Source organism: Triticum urartu, chromosome 7 (assembly GCF_003073215.2).
Source record: "Triticum urartu cultivar G1812 chromosome 7, Tu2.1, whole genome shotgun sequence".
NCBI lineage: Eukaryota > Viridiplantae > Streptophyta > Magnoliopsida > Poales > Poaceae > Triticum > Triticum urartu.
Window position 1 is genome coordinate 490262139 of NC_053028.1, and position 20558 is coordinate 490282696.

The window sequence follows — 20558 nt, forward strand, 5'->3', positions numbered from 1 at the left end:
ATTTGTCAAAATATGAAGCTAAAAATCACTAGCAGTATCTAATTTTTGCAACTAAAATTCAGTAATTAAGCATAGATTTCATTCATAGATTAAGCAGTCATTCTTAATTTATACAAACAGTTCAACTCGAAAGCTGAACCGACCAAACTTTTCCCCAGTTGTTGCCAACCACGTACTGCAATAGCTAGTTCAACTATATATAGTAGCTAATTTTAAGTACGTTGTACAGTTCCACCACACACCTATAGTCAGATGAATTGAACAAAATAGCCCCTAGATACTACTACTACAGAGGGGCTTTGTGCTACTTCCGGCAGCCTCTCCTCTGCCGAGCACGCTCACTAAGAGGCAGAGGAGGAGGAGGAGGAGCCTACCGACGAGCTGGACAAATGCAATACGGTGCCTGCCGCTGATGCACGTTCAGCGATGCTCGCCAGCTCGAACGCCCACTGCCGCTCCAGATGATCCCTCTCGAAGCGGTCGAACTGCTCGTAGATCTCCTGATTCCTCGTCTCTGCGTCGGCGTGTGCTGTGGGCACATCTACGGTAAGGCTCTTTGCGTGCTCGACGAGGCGCTCCTCCTCCTCTCGCAGGAACTCGATGTAGTGTGCAAGGTCGCTGACGCACATGCGGGCCTCCACCTCCGCCTCCCTCCTTCGCGCGGCGATGGCTGAGCGGGTGATGATCCCGGCGGTCGATGGTGGGCTGGCGGCCACGGTGACCGATGATAGGGTGGCGGCCATGACCACCACCTCCCGCCTTCGGGCCGCGGTGGCGGAGCGGGTGATGGCCACAGTGGCCGACAGTGGGGTGGCGGCCACGACGGCCACCTCCCGCCTTCGGGCCGCAGCGACGGAGCGGGAGATGGCCCTAGCTTTCGATGGTGGTGTGGCGGCAACGGCGGCCGGCAACAGCCGCCGACGGGTAGCGGGGGCGGAGCGTGTGGTGGGTGTCCGCGCACACCCAACAGGGACGCCATGCACACTACGCTACACCGCCGCCGCAGTGTAGCCTCCCAACTAGAGCTGTCTTCTGATGACGGTGGAGTGACTGAGCGACAACGACGGACCGGTGCCATTGACGATTGTGGGAGAAGCAGACGAGATAAGCTACAAGGAGGGAGGGGAAAATGCGATGCGGGACTCGCCGGCCGTGAGGGTTTATATAGCAGGCCGGTAAGCATTGGGATTTTGAGGGATTTCACCGAGTCGGGCGGGAAGCTTGCACGGGAACCTGCGAGGTTGCGCGGGAACAGGCTCACCGACGATTCATTGGTGCCACTTCGAGCCACCGTTTGGCCAAAAGAACGCCCCCCGTGCACTGTGCTAGCTTGCACTGTAAGCCGTCTGCGGCGGCAGGGTGACAAGACGTGCGAGAGGAGGACGAAAAGACACATACACATACGGTTAATACAAAAAAACATTTACGATTTAGTTACCTAATATACCCTCGTCCTGGTTTATAAGTAGAATTTAACTAATAAAATACGAATGCATGTCGCCAAAGATTATATCGTTGGAGTCGTATTTGAACATAGTTTCCAGCTATACAATTTTTGTAACACGCATTAACACTTTTTTGGTTAAATTTAAGGTTATATACCAGCAATCGTTTGCCCGCAACACATACGGCTTATTCCATCACAAACAGCTCGAATGGATCAACTGTATGCCACGTATCGCACACGCAGCTCTAATCTGATTCGTGCTTGATGTCTCCGACATCGCTCGCGTAGTTCGTCTTATTTGCCACCTATCACTGTGACGGCCTCTGCTCGTGTCCCTCAGCAAGCTCTGCTCGCCGTTAGGCGCCGCGGCGCGCTCTGCTCACATCCGTCGGCGCGCTGGGCTTGTGGACACCATTTCCTTGCGTGTTCAACTACTATATGCATATATATATATGTATGTATATATATATGGCTGCTCGCCATTGACGCGACCGTGGAGCGCTCTACTCGCGTCCCTCCGTGCGCGCTCTGCCAGCGGTTGGGCGTGCGCACGATCACGTCGAGGACCCATATGCATGCGGTTGTGCCGCGCGCGTTGCCACGCGATGCAGTTACGTGCGGCACGATGGAGTTACGCGCTGCAAATTAGAACTGTCATCAGGGCCTGCCGATATTCCTGGTCGTCTGGCTTCCCCTTTAATTCCCGCGGCCATTATAACCTTAGTCTCTAAAATCTTTCGATCGCGCCCCACAACACAACAAGCACACCCACGACGACACATAGAAAGGGGATGTCTAGCAGCGCTCCAATGGAGTTCGACGAGCATAGAGTGGAGACCCACGCGAGAGAGACGGATCTCTCGGTGGTGTACACCATCGACCCGGTCGTGGTGGACGACTACATCAACAACGTTGAGCAGTTGCTTGCTCGAGACAAGTACAAGGTGGTCGGCATCGACCTCCAGTACACTGCCGGTCGTCCCGGCATAGATCAGAAGGTTGTCGTCGCCCAGTTGTGCATGCGCCATCATGTCCTCATCTACCACTACTGCATGGACACATAGCCTTGCGACCGTTTCAACAGGTTTGTCAACAGCACCGACTACAAGTTCGCCACGATGGAAACCACCGATGATGTAAAAGCGCTTAGTGTTACGGGCTTGGCCTGCAAGAACCTTGTCAAAATTCGTGACCACTATAGGGTTTGGGGCAGCACGAAGAAGGACTCCCTGGTCGAACTCGCCTCGGCCATCATCGACCCCTATTACGAAAAGATGAAGCAGGATGCCCAAAGAACAAGTCCCCTATCCTGGCACACGGCCTAGATGAACCTCGCCTTAGGTTCGCGGCCAAGAGCGTGTACACATACTACGAGATGCACAGGCGAATCGTTGACATGAGGAAGTGCCTCGTTACCCAAATCGACGAGCCCGGATCGAGCCACAAGTAGAGCAAGCGTCAGAAGAAGTAGATGATGATCAGATGATTGTTTATGCTAGTTAATCATGCATGTAATATATAGTTTTACTTTATTGGTGTGTGAAAATGTCATGTGTGTAGTAGCCACCTATGTAATTATGCATGTAATAGTTTACTTTGGTGTGTGCAAATGCCATGGTTGTAGTAGCCAACTATGTAAGTGGATGTTTAATTTGATTATGCAACCATGTCCTTATAAATGTGTATATAATGTTGTTGTTTTGTATGCAATCCCATCGCACAACACACACGTCTTATTAGCAGCAACCGTCTGTATTATTATCGGTCTTCGCACATATTTCTGATTACATACCCGTTTGCCGCGTATCACACACATCTTGTGACATTGAACTGTTTTTGTTCTCTTGTCTCAACACAAACAGTTCATCCGAGTGAATCACATGCCGTATATTGCACACATATTGATCTGGCTGACCGTTTCTTTTGTGTTGCCTAATCACAAACAGTTCATCCGAGTGAAACATATGTTGTATATCATACAAACCTTCATCTGACTGCCTGTTTCTTTTGTTCCTCCTTATCACAAACAGTTAATTGAACTGAACCGTATGCCCTGCATCGCATACACAACTAAAATTTGAGTCATCTTTGATGCATCCTCCATCGCAAACATTTTGCACCTTTTTTGACGGTTTTTTACACCATCGTTTGCCATTATTGCATCGCACACAGTTTCGTCGAAGCGTCTCTAATCGTAGTGTCGCGTTAGCAGCATCCTGCAGTAGTGACTGTTCGAGGGCAATTCACGTGACCGTCATTGTCAGGACCCCGATTCCAAGTCATATCAGTCTAGCCGGTAACACCTCATATCACTTTGCGGCCTCACCCACGGTATTCCCACGGGTGTCGCCTTACCATGGCCCGGGACCGTTTGCGCCTTTTGGCTCACGTATATGATAGTGTCGCTAGCATCCATATGACAGAGAACCCGGGCCGACATGGCTAGTCGTGAACCCAAAGCGGCACCAACATATGGGGACAGGAATACATGAATCACATCGAGCATGTCGGTCAGCAGCGTGTGAATCCGGGCTGTAGCACTGGGCTAACAGGACTCCGGGAACCCGGGCTGTAGCAGGCTAGGCAGGACTCCGGATGTTACCGCATGACATTTCCCCGAAGGGACAGACACAGGAACGAAGTGAAACACATGCCGGCCAGTCAAGTGTCCTGAGCAGTAGTGCTGGGCTAGTAGGACTCTGGTGAACCGGGCTGTAGCGGACTACTATGGCTCATGGAAGCACTAGACTACATTTCCCCATAAAAGAGGCTGCCAAGGATAAACAACTAGATTGTCAGATCCCACACATACCAAGCATTTCAATCATACACACAATATGCTCGATATGTGTAAATACAACATGGCATCACAACATAACTCTATGGCTCAAGTATTTATTCATTAGGCTTCGAAGAGCCAGATAAAACGAACATGGGTCTTATGACCCAACATTCAGAGCATACAAGTCAAAGCACATGTGGAAGCTTATCATGTCTGGGTACAGACATCTACAAATGAAAAGGCTGAGAAGCCTGACTATCTACCAGATCCTGCCGAGGGCACAAGATCGTAGCTGAGGTATCAAGCTAAACGTCGAAGTCCACACGGAACTACTAGCGAGACTGAAGTCTCTCTGCAAAAACATAAAATAGGCAAACGTGAGTACAAATGTACCCAGCAAGACTTACATCAGAACTAGCTACACATGCATCGGTATCAACAAAGGGGGTAGTGGAGTTTAACTGCAGCAAGCCAGCTTTGACTCGGTGGCTATCCTAAACTATGACTGCAAGTAACTCTTTTGAGGTGGCGCACACGAGTCCACATATTCACCATATCAATACACCACTATGGATCCGCTCCCGTCTCCCTACGAGAACGCCATCCATAGCACTCACGCTTATCTTGCGCATTTTAGAGTATCCACTTTCACTTGTCTATGAACTATGCAAGTGGTCCAAGTTTCCATATCTGAGGAATCCGGCTATTCGAATAGATAATGAAAACCCTGCAGGGGTGTACTTCTTCACACACGCTCCCACCACTTACCGTCGTTTACACGACATGTACTCGACAACCTTCAAGCGGAAGCCCAACGAGGGTGTCGGCCAGGGCCTACCTAAACACTCAAGTCTCTAGTCCAGGTTTATCGCCTATCCAGGTTCCATCCGCAGGGAGTCCGGCCGAGGTTTCCACATACGGCCCCGAACGATGTGAACAGGGTTCCCGAGACACCAAACGGGCGCCCGGTACACCGTGCCACGGTGTATCTACCGCATCATAGCCCACCCCTAGGGTCAGCGCTACGCACGGCCGCCAACACATAACCTACAAACACCAGAAACTAGTTGCAACTCCTGGACAGAGTACTAGGGTGATTAAGAAGCCGAGAGGGTCAATTAAGGATCCCAATGAGTGGTAGTAGCTGTTCATGGATCATAGACACAGAACTCAGTTCCTAAGAACGGTTTCAATGAGACAACCCACCATGTACTCCTACATGGCCTCTCACCACTACCTTTACCAAATCATGTTCACACACTTAGCTCACACACAGTAGGACATGTTCATCACCATTCCAATTCATTCCCGATGAATCAGACCCGACACAACTCTATGCAATAGCAGGCATGACAAACAAGCATGAGTGAGTAGGCACATCAGGGCTCAAACAACTCCTACTCATGCTAGTGGGTTTCATCTATTTACTGTGGCAATGACAGGTCATGCAGAGGAAAGGGGTTTAACTACCGCAACATGTAACAGTTGAATCGTTGTTGTCCTAATGCAGTAAAAGAGAGCAGGAGCGGGAGAGTGGGATTGTATCGGAATGAACAAGGGGGTTTTGCTTGCCTGGCACTTCTAAAGATATCATTGGGTCTTCATTAGTGTCAACGATCACAGCGTCGGTACAACGTCTATCGAGAGGGGACAACCACCGGCAACAGAGAAGGAACACAATCAATGCAATGCACAACATGATGCATGATAATGACATGGCAATATGTTGTTTATTGAGCTAATGCAACTAGCAACACAATTAAATGAAGTTGGTTTGAACCCAAAGTTCAAATTCAAACTCCACATGTGGTTATTTAAATACCATTCATTTGATTTGTCCTAAACAGTGGCCTTAAGTTGTTATAACATGCATGAAAATGGTACAGATGGATAGATTGGATTTTTCTGATAATTTTTCATATATAATTTATTTCTTTTGGAGTTTCGGTTTAATTTCTATGATTTTCAGAAGTTTTGGGCATTTTCTAGAATTTCCTGAATAAACTTAAATCCAGAAAATGCTTTACTGCGTCAGCATGACATAGGTGTGACGCCAGCAGGTCAACTGGGTCGGCCAGGTCAAACCTGACCTGTGGGACCCATACGTCAGTGGCTCAAGCTGGTTTGGGTGGATGACAGGTGGGATCGGTCAACGTTGACTTGACCAAATTCAAAGCCGACACGTGGGGTCCACACGTATTAGTACTAATCTTAACAGAAAATTAGACTAACCTAATTATGCTCGGGGACCCACATGTCATTGACACAGGCAAAACTAAACATGATTAGCACCTAAACTAATGGTGCCACGTCAGCCACCGGCGACCTCAGATCGCGGTGGCGTCCGCGTCGGGATTGCGCTACAGACCACGGTTTGGGGCGTGGTTGGGTTCTATGAAGAGATGGGGCTGAGCCGCGTGTGTGGGTGGTGGAGCTGGACCAGATGGTCGCCGGAATCGACGCCGGCCGCAAGGTTTGCGGCAGTCGTGGTTCGGCCATCGATGGAAACGGGGCTACGGAGCACTAGGAGAGGAGATGGTGAGTGCATCGTGCTCCTATGGGTGCGCTGAGCGCGCTGATGAGCTCGGACATGGGTGGCAGCAGCTGTGGCCGCGGCGGCGCCATGGACGGCGGCAGCGAGCTTCGGCCGAGGTGGAAAACATGACTAGAGGACAGACGCATCAACGGGGAGAGGGGCGAGGGGTGTAGGAGCTCACAGCGGTGCCGAAGAGGGGGTCAACGAGCTCGGGGAGGTCCTGGCGGCGCCGAATCGACTGGAGACAGGCTCGGGTGCCCGAGGTTGAAGACGAAGGCGAGGAAGGTGTTTGGCGGCGTTTGGAGTCGCGTGAGTCAACAGGGGGGCGTAGGCGACGGTGGCGGAGCCCCTGGGCATGTCGGAGAGGTGAGGGAGAGGCTCAGGGCACGACAGCAACGAGCGGCGGCGACGGCTGCGCTCGGGTGGGTGCGCGCGAGAGGGACAGGGGAGGGGATGAGCAGGGGGGGAGGAGTGAGAGGGCCTGGGGGTGCGTGGCGTCTCCAGGGGGTCATCGCACAGGCAGGCAGCCTGGAGGTGGCCGGCGTGTGGCCACGCGCGGCGGGCATGCGCCCGCGTCCTTCTGGCGCAAGGAGAACGACGACTGGCAGCTGGGCTCTGGTGGGCTGGCTGCTGGTGGGCCTCTCAGGTAAGTCCAGGTAAGTTTGTGTTCTGTTTTATTTTTCTGTTCTCTTTTCTATTTTTCTATAATTGTTTTTGACTTAAATAAAATGCTAAGGCATTTTCAAAAACCCTGAAAATAATTGTGGGCACTTTTGAAAATATTTCCAATAGCCCTCAACCACTTTCAGAATTATTTGGGCATTTTAATTATTTATAGCAATTAAATGCCCAAATTTAAATACTTTATGAATTCATTCAAAAATCCAAAGTGACCTAGGAAAATGTGCACCAATTTTGGCAGAGGTTCTAGACCAATTCAAAAATGATGAACTTTTCCAAATGAATTTTGGGATCATTGAAAATGATATTTTTTTATTTGAACCTAGTTGGATTCATCTGTGCTAGGGTTTCAACAGTCCCCAATTCAAATTCATAAGAATTTAAACATGATGCAACACATGACTAGCTAGCTCAGAGCATACTAGAACTAGGGATGTGACAACTCACCCCCACTAAAACAAGAATCTCGTCCCGAGATTCAAGAAGTGAAGTAAGAAGACAGAGGGGTCACAAAACTATCACAGTCTTCTCGATCCAACTGCCTTCTCGAAGATACCGATATATTGCATCACATTGATCTTGACGTCTTGCTTTGAGAACTACGTCCAACATGACAACGAGAAGAAAGGGAAAATTTAGAAGAATCGATCTTCTTGAGGTTCGAGCAACTTAGGATCATCTTGATGATCACAAGATCAACTCACGGGATGAGACATAGAAACATCTCTGGAGCTGAGAGGCAAAACTTGCATCAGGAGCGACAGAAGAAAAAAATTGACGAGGGTTTCAAAGTAGCGACGGAAATTGCCATGATTCCGAAACGGGGCACCTCGGGGAAGGTGACTCGAAGAACTATTCCCTTAAGTGGCAAAAAGAATTACTTTTGATCCATAGATCATTGAAAATCTCTATACCAGCCTAAGGCAATTCTCAATCGATCGTCTGGAAGAGTTCGAAGGAGTGGCATACTCAGACTAAGATGGATGATATGGACTACCTTGTTGAAGACAACGCAATGGATGATTTTTGCTTATCATCGAAAATGGATGGGACCCGTGGTAGGACCACTTTTGAAGATGATCCTTGACAGCAACTGCTGAGAAGGACAACCCATAGGAAATTGGCACAATGGGGTGCAAACTGGGAACAAAATGCAAATGTTGGGAATGTTCCAACCATCATATCTGCCTGAGATTCAGATCTGGTTGGAAACAGGATATTTCAGACAGCATGTCTGGAAAGGAAGTTTGCAAGACAAACCGACGAGACGGAGTTGCGAGATTCTCCGGAAATGAACTACGATAGCAAGCTCCAAAACATGAGTTGGTTCTGCTACATACGTGTGAACACACTGTCCAAGACAAGCATGATCACTCAGTAGTCTTACAGTAAAACACTACCGAGTCCAGGTGGGGAGCCATCATCAAGGATATCGAAGTCCTTGCATAAGACTCGCTCTTAAGAAGAGACTTCTTCTCCTTGAACAAATCAATCAGTGGCTTGGTGTGCTAGGGACACGTATAGAATGAAGATGATTAGTCTATCAGACCATAAAATACTTCGCACATGCATGACTGACTTGGGATGATTCCAGAGGAAGCAAAACAAACTTTCTCAAATTCACGGCGGCAACTTATACCTAATGCACGTGAACTTAGAGGAAGTCACTACTTTCATCCAAGAATAAGCTTCATAAACGGAACACGAAGGCATTGCTTACAAAGTTTTCAACACTAGGTTGATGTTCAACATGAATCATGGGGGAGACAAAATGCTGCTGATGGGCTCAACAGCAACTCATCGGAATTTCCATATCACTGGACTTCCACCATCATGTGAACATGGTGATAGCATTGGTCAACCAAAAGATGTAATGGTGTATGCTCGAGGGATCAACCACGAGTAAGACAACATTACGAACATCGTTGGTTCTGATTTGACTTGACGATAGCCCATACTCAAGTCAAAGTTTTGACATGGCAGTAGATCCAACAACTGATCACGAGGACCAATCAACGGAGATATCATCTTTCTTCAATACACACACACAAGGATATCCCTTAGTGATGAACTAAGTTGGACAAGCTTTCATCTTCCAACTCTCCAAGTTGTCGTTTAGCTTAACCAACTAGCTCAGGGGTATCTAACACAGATTCTTGGAGAAGAGGTGGTTTGGAGGAAACCCAACATGATCACAAACTCAACATAGCGGTCAGGTGACAACCTGGTAATACTTCCAAGAGGATATTCGGAAAATCACAAACCACCGATATGTTACTAAGCTCGAGATCAACCTTGCTTTTCAGGGCAAGATGATATGATCAGAAGAGTGAGGGATTGACACAATCCTAACTCATTGATCGAAGAGTGCACCAGAAATAAGGACTAGGTAGCACGTTCAATCTTAGGATGATGATTTAATAACCAACACGCTAAGAATTAGAATATTGTCCATTAACTACCAAGCAACACGGTTGCTAGGAGTATTGATTTCACACATCATGGTTCACTTGTCGGCATTCCGGTTGTGACAACACGGGACCGAGGAATGAAAAATGATGGCAAGAAGTATCACTGCGTCAAGAATTCATGAGAGATGCTGCAATTCTCATGGCAATCCTGACATAAAGGGGGCAACACTCCAAGACAGAACAGAACAAAAGCTGGATTGGCATTTTGATCTGCGGAATACAACTGCTTTGACCCAATCCCAGAGATGGACGAGGTACTGGATTTTGTTTCTCCTAGTCATTCTGAACTAGAATGGCTTGACAGACCACGAGAATGATAGGCACCGATGAACGAATACACGCATACTCTTGACTATCAACTGGTAGATGAAGGTCGGAATATAACTGAAGGGGGACAACTCAAAGGAACATATAACTTTCTGAGTCGTGGATGCATAGATTAGTATGTCGAACGAGTTCAACATATTTCTTCCGGATAACCCATGCAGAAAGGTAGAACTGGCAGAATCACAATTATGAATGGAGAACTCCCCAGGAGTACTCTAATGGTGATCTTTTGGTTCAAAGAACTTCTGCCTTAATGGTTCATGGTATTTGGAAGAAAGAAATACCACGGACCTCGAGGAATATCACAAGGTTACTAATATCTTCAGGGAACTAGCAATACTAACAACATGAAGTAGGGTGAATCTCGGGTCCAAAATCCAGGAGTAGAATACCTACTACGAAATGGCATCACGGGATGCTTTCAAGAATGATGGCCAGAATCATCACACTGGGGATACAGAGGCATTGCTAAATTCTCGAGGACACCTAGGGTCATGATACTAACTCCAACATACACGTCAAGGCAACAAAGTACCTCAACACACCGATTAGTGTGCTTAATCTGGCCCAAAAATACAACGGGAACATGGAGGAAAGATTTGCAAGTGCATTAGACTATTTAGAAACCTAGGATGACTCAGACAGCATAACGGCTGTAAATGCTCAAAATGATTTGAGACATCCTGCAAAATGGTGGCATAACCACTCAACATCACAATATCAAAGTTCTGAGGCCAGCTATGAACATATGGAAGTAGTAGGAACTGAACTGAGGCTTGAACTCAACAATCCTAGGCAACTATGGTTTAGTAACACGTCATCCTGAGAGATAGAAGAGAAACCTAGTTCTTAACCACCTTAGAAAAGAAGAGGTTGACTCAGAGCAGAAGGGCATAAGGTAAAGGAGTAAAAAGAGCCTTACGTTCCCTTCCGCACTCAATTCCCTTATATAACTAAAGCATTTCTAGACTCAACTTCAACCAGCTTGGCTTGGTAATCCTACAGGCAGTCAGGCTCTGATACCACAGCTGTCAGGACCCCGATTCCAAGTCACATCGGTCTAGCCGGTAACACCTCATATCACTTTGCGGCCTCACGCACGGTATTCCCACGGGTGTCGCCTTACCATGGCCCGGGATCGTTTGCGCCTTTTGGCTCACGTATATGATAGTGTCGCTAGCATCCATATGACAGAGAACCCGGGCCGACATGGCTAGTCGTGAACCCAAAGCGGCACCAACATATGGGGACAGGCATACATGAATCACATCGAGCATGTCGGTCAGCAGCGTGTGAATCCGGGCTGTAGCACTGGGCTAACAGGACTCCGGGAACCCAGGCTGTAGCGGACTACTATGGCTCATGGAAGCACTAGACTACATTTCCCCATAAAAGAGGCTGCCAAGGATAAACAACTAGATTGTCGGATCCCACACATACCAAGCATTTCAATCATACACACAATATGCTCGATATGTGTAAATACAACATGGCATTACAACATAACTCTACGACTCAAGTATTTATTCATTAGGCTTCGAAGAGCCAGATAAAACGAACATGGGTCTTATGACCCAACATTCAGAGCATACAAGTCAAAGCACATGCAGAAGCTTATCATGTCTGGGTACAGACATCTACAAATGAAAAGGCTGAGAAGCCTGACTATCTACCAGATCCTGCCGAGGGCACAAGATCGTAGCTGAGGTACCAAGCTAAACGTCGAAGTCCACACGGAACTACTAGCGAGACTGAAGTCTCTCTGCAAAAACATAAAATAGGCAAACGTGAGTACAAATGTACCCAGCAAGACTTACATCAGAACTAGCTACATATGCATCGGTATCAACAAAGGGGGTAGTGGAGTTTAACTGCAGCAAGCCAACTTTGACTCGGTGGCTATCCTAAACTATGACTGCAAGTAACTCTTTTGAGGTGGCGCACACAAGTCCACATATTCACCATATCAATACACCACTATGGATCCGCTCCCGTCTCCCTACGAGAACGCCATCCATAGCACTCACGCTTATCTTGTGCATTTTAGAGTATTCACTTTCACTTGTCTATGAACTATGCAAGGGGTCCAAGTTTCCATATCCGAGGAATCTGGCTATTCGAATAGATAATGAAAACCCTGCAGGGGTGTACTTCTTCACACACGCCCCCACCACTTACCGTCGTTTACACGACATGTACTCGACAACCTTCAAGCGGAAGCCCAACGAGGGTGTCGGCCAGGGCCTACCTAAACACTCAAGTCTCTAGTCCAGGTTTATCGCCTATCCAGGTTCCATCCGCAGGGAGTCCGGCCGAGGTTTCCACATACGGCCCCGATGTGAACAGGGTTCCTGAGACACCAAACGGGCGCCCGGTACACCGTGCCACGGTGTATCTACCGCATCATAGCCCACCCCTAGGGTCAGCGCTACGCACGGCCGCCAACACATAACCTACAAACACCAGAAACTAGTTGCAACTCATGGACAAAGTACTAGGGTGATTAAGAAGCCGAGAGGGTCAATTAAGGATCCCAATGAGTGGTAGTAGTTGTTCATGGATCACAGACACAGAACTCAGTTCCTAAGAACGGTTTCAATGAGACAACCCACCATGTACTCCTACATAGCCTCTCACCACTACCTTTACCAAATCGTGTTCACACACTTAGCTCACACACAGTAGGACATGTTCATCACCATTCCAATTCATTCCCGATGAATCAGACCCGACACAACTCTATGCAATAGCAGGCATGACAAACAAGCATGAATGAGTAGGCACATCAGGGCTCAAACAACTCCTACTCATGCTAGTGGGTTTCATCTATTTACTGTGGCAATGACAGGTCATGCAGAGGAAAGGGGTTTAACTACCGCATCATGTAACAGTTGAATCGTTGTTGTCCTAATGCAGTAAAAGAGAGCAGGAGCGAGAGAGTGGAATTGTATCGAAATGAACAAGGGGTTTTTGCTTGCCTGGCACTTCTGAAGATATCATTGGGTCTCAATCAGTGTCAACGATCACAGCGTCGGTACAATGTCTATCGAGAGGGGACAACCACCGGCAACAGAGAAGGAACACAATCAATGCAATGCACAACATGATGCATGATAATGACATGGCAATATGTTGTTTATTGAGCTAATGCAACTAGCAACACAATTAAATGAAGTTGGTTTGAACCCAAAGTTCAAATTCAAACTCCACATGTGGTTATTTAAATACCATTCATTTGATTTGTCCTAAAAAGTGGCCTTAAGTTGTTCTAGCATGCATGAAAATGGTACAGATGGATAGATTGGATTTTTCTGATAATTTTTCATATATAATTTATTTCATTTGGAGTTATGGTTTAATTTCTATGATTTTTAGAAGTTTTGGGCATTTTCTGGAATTTCCTGAATAAACTTAAATCCAGAAAATGCTTTACTGCGTCAGCATGACATAGGTGTGACGCCAGCAGGTCAACTGGGTTGGCCAGGTCAAACCTGACCTGTGGGACCCATACGTCAGTGGCTCAGGCTGGTTTGGGTGGATGACAGGTGTGATCGGTCAACGTTGACTTGACCAAAGTCAAAGCTGACACGTGGGGTCCACACGTATTAGTACTAATCTTAACAGAAAATTAGACTAACCTAATTATGCTCGGGGACCCACATGTCATTGACACAGGCAAAACTAAACACGATTAGCACCTAAACTAATGGTGCCACGTCAGCCACCGGCGTTTAACCGCCGGCGACCTCAGATCGCGGCGGCGTCCGCGTCGGGATTGCGCTACAGACCACGGTTTGGGGTGTGGTTGGCTTCTATGAAGAGCTGGGGCTGAGCCGCATGTGTGGGTGGTGGAGCTGGACCAGATGGTCGCCAGAATCGACGCCGACGACGAGGTTTGCGGCGGCCGTGGTTCGGCCATCGATGGAAACAGGGCTACGGAGCACTAGGAGAGGAGATGGTGAGTGCATCGTGCTCCTATGGGTGCGTTGAGCGCGCTGATGAGCTCGGACGCGGGTGGCAGCAGCTGTGGCCGCAGCGGCGCCATGGACGGCGGCAGCGAGCTTCGGCCGAGGTGGAAAACACGACTAGAGGATGAACGCATCAACGGGGAGAGGGGCGAGGGGCGTAGGAGCTCACAGCGGTGCCGAAGAGGGGGTCGGCGAGCTCGGGGAGGTCATGGCGATGCCGAATTGACCGAAGACAGGCTCGGGTGCCCGAGGTTGAAGACGAAGGCGAGGACGGCGTTCGGCGGCGTTTGGAGTCACGTGAGTCAACAGGGGGGCGTAGGCGACGGTGGCGGAGCCCCTGGGCATGTCGGAGAGGTGAGGGGAGCTCAGGGCACGGCAGCAACAAGCGGCGGCGACGGCTGTACTCGGGTGGGTGCGCGCGAGAGGGACAGGGGAGGGGATGAGCACGGGGGGAGGAGTGAGAGGGCCTGGGGGGTGTGGCGTCTCCAGGGAGGTCGTCGCACAGGCAGGCAGCCTGGAGGTGGCCGGCGTGTGGCCACGCGCGGCGGGCTCGCGCCCTCGTCCTTCTGGCACAAGGAGGACGACGACTGGCAGCTGGGCTCTGGTGGGCTGGCTGCTGCTGGGCCTCTCAGGTAAGGCCAGGTAAGTTTGTGTTCTGTTTTATTTTTCTGTTCTCTTTTCTATTTTTCTGTAATTGTTTTGACTTAAATAAAATGCTAAGGCATTTTCAAAAACCCCGAAAATAATTGTGGGCACTTTTGAAAATATTTCCAATAGCCCTCAACCACTTTCAGAATTATTTGGGCATTTTAATTATTTATAGAAATTAAATGCCCAAATTCAAATACTTTATGAATTCATTCAAAAATCCAAAGTGACCTAGGAAAATGTGCACCATTTTTGGCAGAGGTTCTAGACCAATTCAAAAATGATGAACTTTTCCAAAGGAATTTTGGGATCATTGAAAAATGATATTTTTTTATTTGAATCTAGTTGGATTCATCTGTGCTAGGGTTTCAACAGTCCCCAATTCAAATTCATAAGATTTTAAACATGATGCAACACATGACTAGCTAGCTCAGAGCATACTAGAACTAGGGATGTGACAGTCATCAACGGTTCGAGGGACTCCAAGTACGATCTACACTGACCCGTCTACTTCCGTTGCACTTCGGAGTTAGTAACGGTCGTTGATCCAAACCCTATATGCATCTTCATATTGTTCTTGGGTGATCATAGGGCGATTTTTTTCTACTACGTTTTCCAGCATCATGGTGGTTCTCTTGGCGGTGCTACCCCTCGTGGCGGAATCCTCTTCGGCGTTAGTCCGGTCCACGACGGCCCTGGACCTGCGTCCTCCAACGTCACCGTCCTCTACGGGCATAATTCCGGCCCCGATGTCGTGGTAGCTGCGTCCTCCCCAGCTCCTTTGGCCCGTCGGTGTCGGCCGCTTCGTCCCCGGTTGCACGGAACTGTGATCATTCTCCGGTTCCTAGCTTGCCGGTGTCGCCGGCAGCCGTCCTCCACATCGCCCCCTGCTTGGCTGTCCCTGCCCCCGTCCACCATGGCGCCTCGTCCTTTAGCCAGATCCAAAGCTCGTGTTTTTTCGACGGTGCCCAATGCCACCCTCCGACGGCAGATGCAGCCCACCCCTCCCAAGGTGGCGATCTTGACCAGTGGCTCGACTTCATCAACTCTGGACACTGCTTTGGCGACATTGGGATTGCTAAAACTTAGGCTAGGGCGAAATCCCTGCTCGGCCTTCCGATGCTGGCGGCGACGTCACTCACGAGTGTCGTTCCCGTTCTTGGAGGTGCTGCCATGGTCTTTATCTGTTCCCCTCTTCAAGCACTGAGGAAAACCCTAGGTCTGACTCTTCGGACTGGATGGCAGCGTCGTATTGATGTCATTCCCCTTCTTGAAGGCGCTATCTTGCTCGCTCAAGGCATCCCCGATGGTTGGCTTTCAAGTTGTTGGATGTGACACTCGTTCAGTTTGCCTCCCTAGTGTAGGTTTCGTGGTTTTAGCAGTGTTTTTTTTCCTTTTTTTGTTTGGGCCGAGCTTTCCTTGTCCCTGCTTTGGGTGCCATGCTCACGCCTCCTTGCCTTTGTGCATATGTTGTACATTCTTATGTACTCATTCCGCTTCCTTCTAGCAATGAAATGATACGCAAATTTTGTGTATTCACAAAATTTTATATAAGAACTATGTGTTTTCACTATCAACATTTGTTATGTATGTGCGACATTGATGTGTATGATGGAGATGCATGGATTTATATATATTTGAAAGTCTGAATTTAAGATATATGAATGCCGGACAAGACATATGAGGAGCGGTCCGTCTGCGTCAGTGAGCCGGGCGTGCCGGGTAGTGGTTGGATTTGACAAGTCCTGTAGGGAGAATATCATACAAAAACCAATATTCAATGAAAATTTCATGGAAACCATATTTTAAAGTTATAAAAAATCTAAAAAATACTGGATGTTAAGAAGGTGATGTTGTATTGCCATGCGAAGTTTCAAGTTGAAACACATTACGAGATGTGAGTTATGAAAAAGACAAATTCAATCCTGAATAATGACGTTGTTGTTTGGCACTATTCAACGCTGATTTTGACTTTTTCATATCTCACATCTTGTAATGTATTTCAATTTGAAATTTTGCGTGGCAATAAAACATCATCCTCTTAACATCTCTTATATTTTTTTTAAAACTCCAAAACATCTTTGTCTCGTGGTTTTTATCGATTTTCACCGAATGTTGGTTCCGTGTTATATTCTTCCGTCGTGCAGATGCTTTTGGGCTGGCCATACTGATGGTATCTTAACCGGTATCATACACTCGGGAATAATAAAAATGCTGATGTGACAGAGAATTAAATAAGAGAGAGAATTAGAGTAACATAGGTAGATATCATATCATGTTAAGTGCTATGCTATTTGTGTCATGCATAACAATAATTTTTTTTCGAGCCTTAGCTTTATAAAAAGGAGAAAATATTTACAAGAGATTACAAAGCGCTAGATAGGCATCACACGTTGATCCTATCTCAGCCCCCACTCCCACGCGAACTAGGCGACTATAAAAATAATAATACTATCATATGCATGATAATACTCCCACCGTGTGGCCCCAGATACCAAAGCCCAGTCGGCCTGCACACTCCTCTTCCAGTTTTCCTGTCAAAAGTAGAGAAAAAATAAACTCCTCCCCTCGCCGTACCCCTATCCCGATGGCGATCGGCGGCGGCGGCGGAGGCGGGAGCTGGAGCATCCACGGCCGCCCGGACGTCACCTCCCGCTACGATGTCCTCGGACGCGCTGGCTCTGGCGCCTACGCCGACGTCTACCGCGGCCGTCGCCGCTCCGACGGCGCACCGGTTGCCCTCAAGGAGGTCCACGACGCTGTCAGCGCCCAGCGCGAGGCCGACGCCCTCCTCGCCGCCGCCTCTGAGTCCTCCCCTCATGTCATCACGCTCCTCGACCACTTCCCCGGCGGCGACCACGACGACGACGTCCTCGTCCTCGAGTGGCTCCCGCTCGACCTCGCCGCCGTCGTGCGCGAAGGGAGGCGCGCGGGCGGCCTCCCTGCCGGCCAGCTCAAGCGATGGATGCTGCAGGTCATCGAAGGCGTCGCCGCCTGCCACCGCGCCGTCCTCGTGCACCGCGACCTCAAGCCCGGAAACCTGCTCATCTCCGAGGACGGAGTCCTCAAGGTCGCCGACTTTGGTCAGGTTGAAATCCTGATAACGCTTTTCTCAGTTCGACGAATGACTTTCTTTTATGGATTCAGGAGTAGAGAATCGGTTCTCTTTCTGTAGTAGCATGTCAAAACTGTTAGGTTGAATGATTAGTCATGGACGTCGGCCGATAGTCTTTCCTCAAATCGGCACAGGAATAGTGGTAAATGTTGATTTCTTTTTTGTGCTCGGTGGTTATACTATGGGAGCTCCTGCTGCAACATGGCAGTTCTAATGGTCTCCAACTCTCTGGGAATATAACTGGTGAGGAACTATTTTAGTTGCTATCTATAGACATGACGAAGGATTTGATTATAGAAGGATAATGTACATGTAGAGCATAGAGCTGTTGTTCTTGAAGTTTCAGATACTGTTGGTGCTAAATGGACCCCAAACTGCATGCCTTTTCTGGACTTTGCAGCTGCTGTGCTCCAACATGGAGGTTAAATATCTTGGAATTAAAATCAGCCTTATAATGGCGAAATTGACAAGTTATAAACAGTTGTTGGTCGGCAGTAAGGTTAAATATCTAGAATTCTATATGATGGGTTAATGTATGGTGAGCTGTCGACTTTAAGGTAGTAGGGGAGATGTAGTTGGTGAATTTGCCTAAATTACATCTTTACACTATCAGACATACTTTGCTCTGTGTAGGAAACTTGGAATTGAAACCATAGATATAGAGCATGGGTTGGGCATCTTATGCCTACAATTTCTTTCATTGATCTTCCTTGGTTTTACATGCATGCAGTTTTATTATTCAAATACTCTACAATTTTGCTGTTCAAGGAAATCTAGTTGAATCAGAAATGTCATTTGTGTTTGTGCAATAAATTTTCTTGTCAGAATTTAGAGATTCTTCAAATGCTAGAGTTAGCTCAAAAGCTGGTGACGTTCATCATGTCAATGAGGAAATTTTTTGGCAGTGTGCTGCAGCATACCAGTATTATGTTCTGCTGTAAATTTTGGACATAACCTGAAGTCATCTTTTCTTCTACATTCTTATGGTGTAGCTTTATATGTTGATGTTATGCTGAGGCATATCTGTATACTGTAACGACCCTTTCAGTTTGTGAGAGTTGCGACGAAGCCATACATTATGACTATTAACTATGCTTTAATGCACACTACCTTGCTTCCTTCTGGGATAGTAAATTATTTTGCATCAGCGTGGCTCCTACCATTAGGTGTAGCATATTGTTGAAATTTCCGTATTTCATTAGGAGTGCTAATATGGATATGGTACTATGAGTGACTGTTGCTGTGGTTTGTAGTTTTGGAATGCAATATGTTCTTTATGGGTTACCATCTTCGATTTCAGCATCTCAGCTGATACATGATCAACATAACTTGCATCAGTTAAACGAGAGCATTGTAAACACTGTTAAGGAATTTTCCTTGAAGTAGCCAATAACTCTATGAAATGTACCCGTGCTATATGCAAAGATCATTGCAAAAGGTTCTTCTTTTACCATTTCCATGTTCATAGGGTTTAGTCTTTCTGTGCTAATTAAGTTAAGTTCTTCATATAATATAATGTTCTGAAATTTTATACTGATTTATATTCACAATTTTAACTACAAGCTTTACGACAAATAAATTATTTTATCATAGCAGTAGCGATCCTCTTGCCAAGGACAGTCATTTCTTGCGAAGGAACACATGAAGCATATATGTGGTCTATCATATAGTTGATCAACTTTGTCTCTTGTGCTTGTCGTATACCTGTACGCTATATACTCTGTACTGCTTTCAGTTGTTTGTATCAGTTGTGTTGCTTTTCACAAATTATTTTGCTCTTTGTTCTTTGGCAGGCCAGGATTCTTCAAGAACAGGCATCTGATGAAACGGAAATTCCTGCTGCTCAGGAGCCAGAGACACTCACTGCAGCCGACTACCTACATGAGATTGACCAACTCCGGGCCAAGTCCACTTATGGAGATGTGGACAGAATGAGCCTTCAGGATGGAAACACCTCCTGTCTTGCCACCTGCAGCACAGCTGACATTGACGATGATCCTTTTAGAGCCTCATATTCGTATGATGCTGAAGAAGACATCGGGGATGAAGAGTCTGGTGCCTTCACTTCTTGTGTTGGAACACGGTGGTTTAGAGCTCCTGAGCTCCTATATGGGTCAACCAGCTACGGCCAAGAGATCGACCTGTGGTCACTAGGATGCATTTTGGCTGAGCTTCTCAGTTTAGAGCCCATATTCCCAGGCCAATCTGATATTGACCAGATTGGTAGAATCATCGGAGTCCTGGGCAATATCACAGAAGAGTCCTTTCCTGGCTGTTCAAATTTACCGGATTACAACAAGATCTTCTTCAGCAAGGTTGAGAAGCCTACGGGCCTCAAAGCATCACTTCCTAACAGATCTGCCTCTGAGGTTAGCATAGTAAAGCGGCTACTTTGCTATGACCCAGCAAAGAGGGCTAGTGCTTCCGACTTGCTGAATGATCCGTACTTCACTGAAGAACCCTTACCTGTACCTACCGAGGCGCTACAAGTCCCAGCATCAAAGGGCGAGGATGACGACAGCTCTGCGGAAGAATGGGGTAATTACAGGGACGGCAATTCGGATTCGGACATTGACGAATTCG

The 20558-nt window shown here is 47.5% G+C and overlaps 1 protein-coding gene across 1 annotated transcript in view; it reads left to right on the forward strand.

Annotated features, from left to right (window-relative positions):
- The first annotated feature begins 17336 nt into the window (after window positions 1–17336).
- The window catches only part of LOC125518973 (cyclin-dependent kinase F-1), a 5311-nt gene continuing 2089 nt past the window's right edge, over window positions 17337–20558 (forward strand). Inside the window, exons 1-2 of the mRNA XM_048683864.1 lie at window positions 17337–17948; window positions 19769–20554. Coding sequence (XP_048539821.1) covers window positions 17448–17948; window positions 19769–20554 — 1287 coding nt within the window. The 5' untranslated portion in view covers window positions 17337–17447. The remainder of the gene's footprint in view (window positions 17949–19768; window positions 20555–20558) is intronic.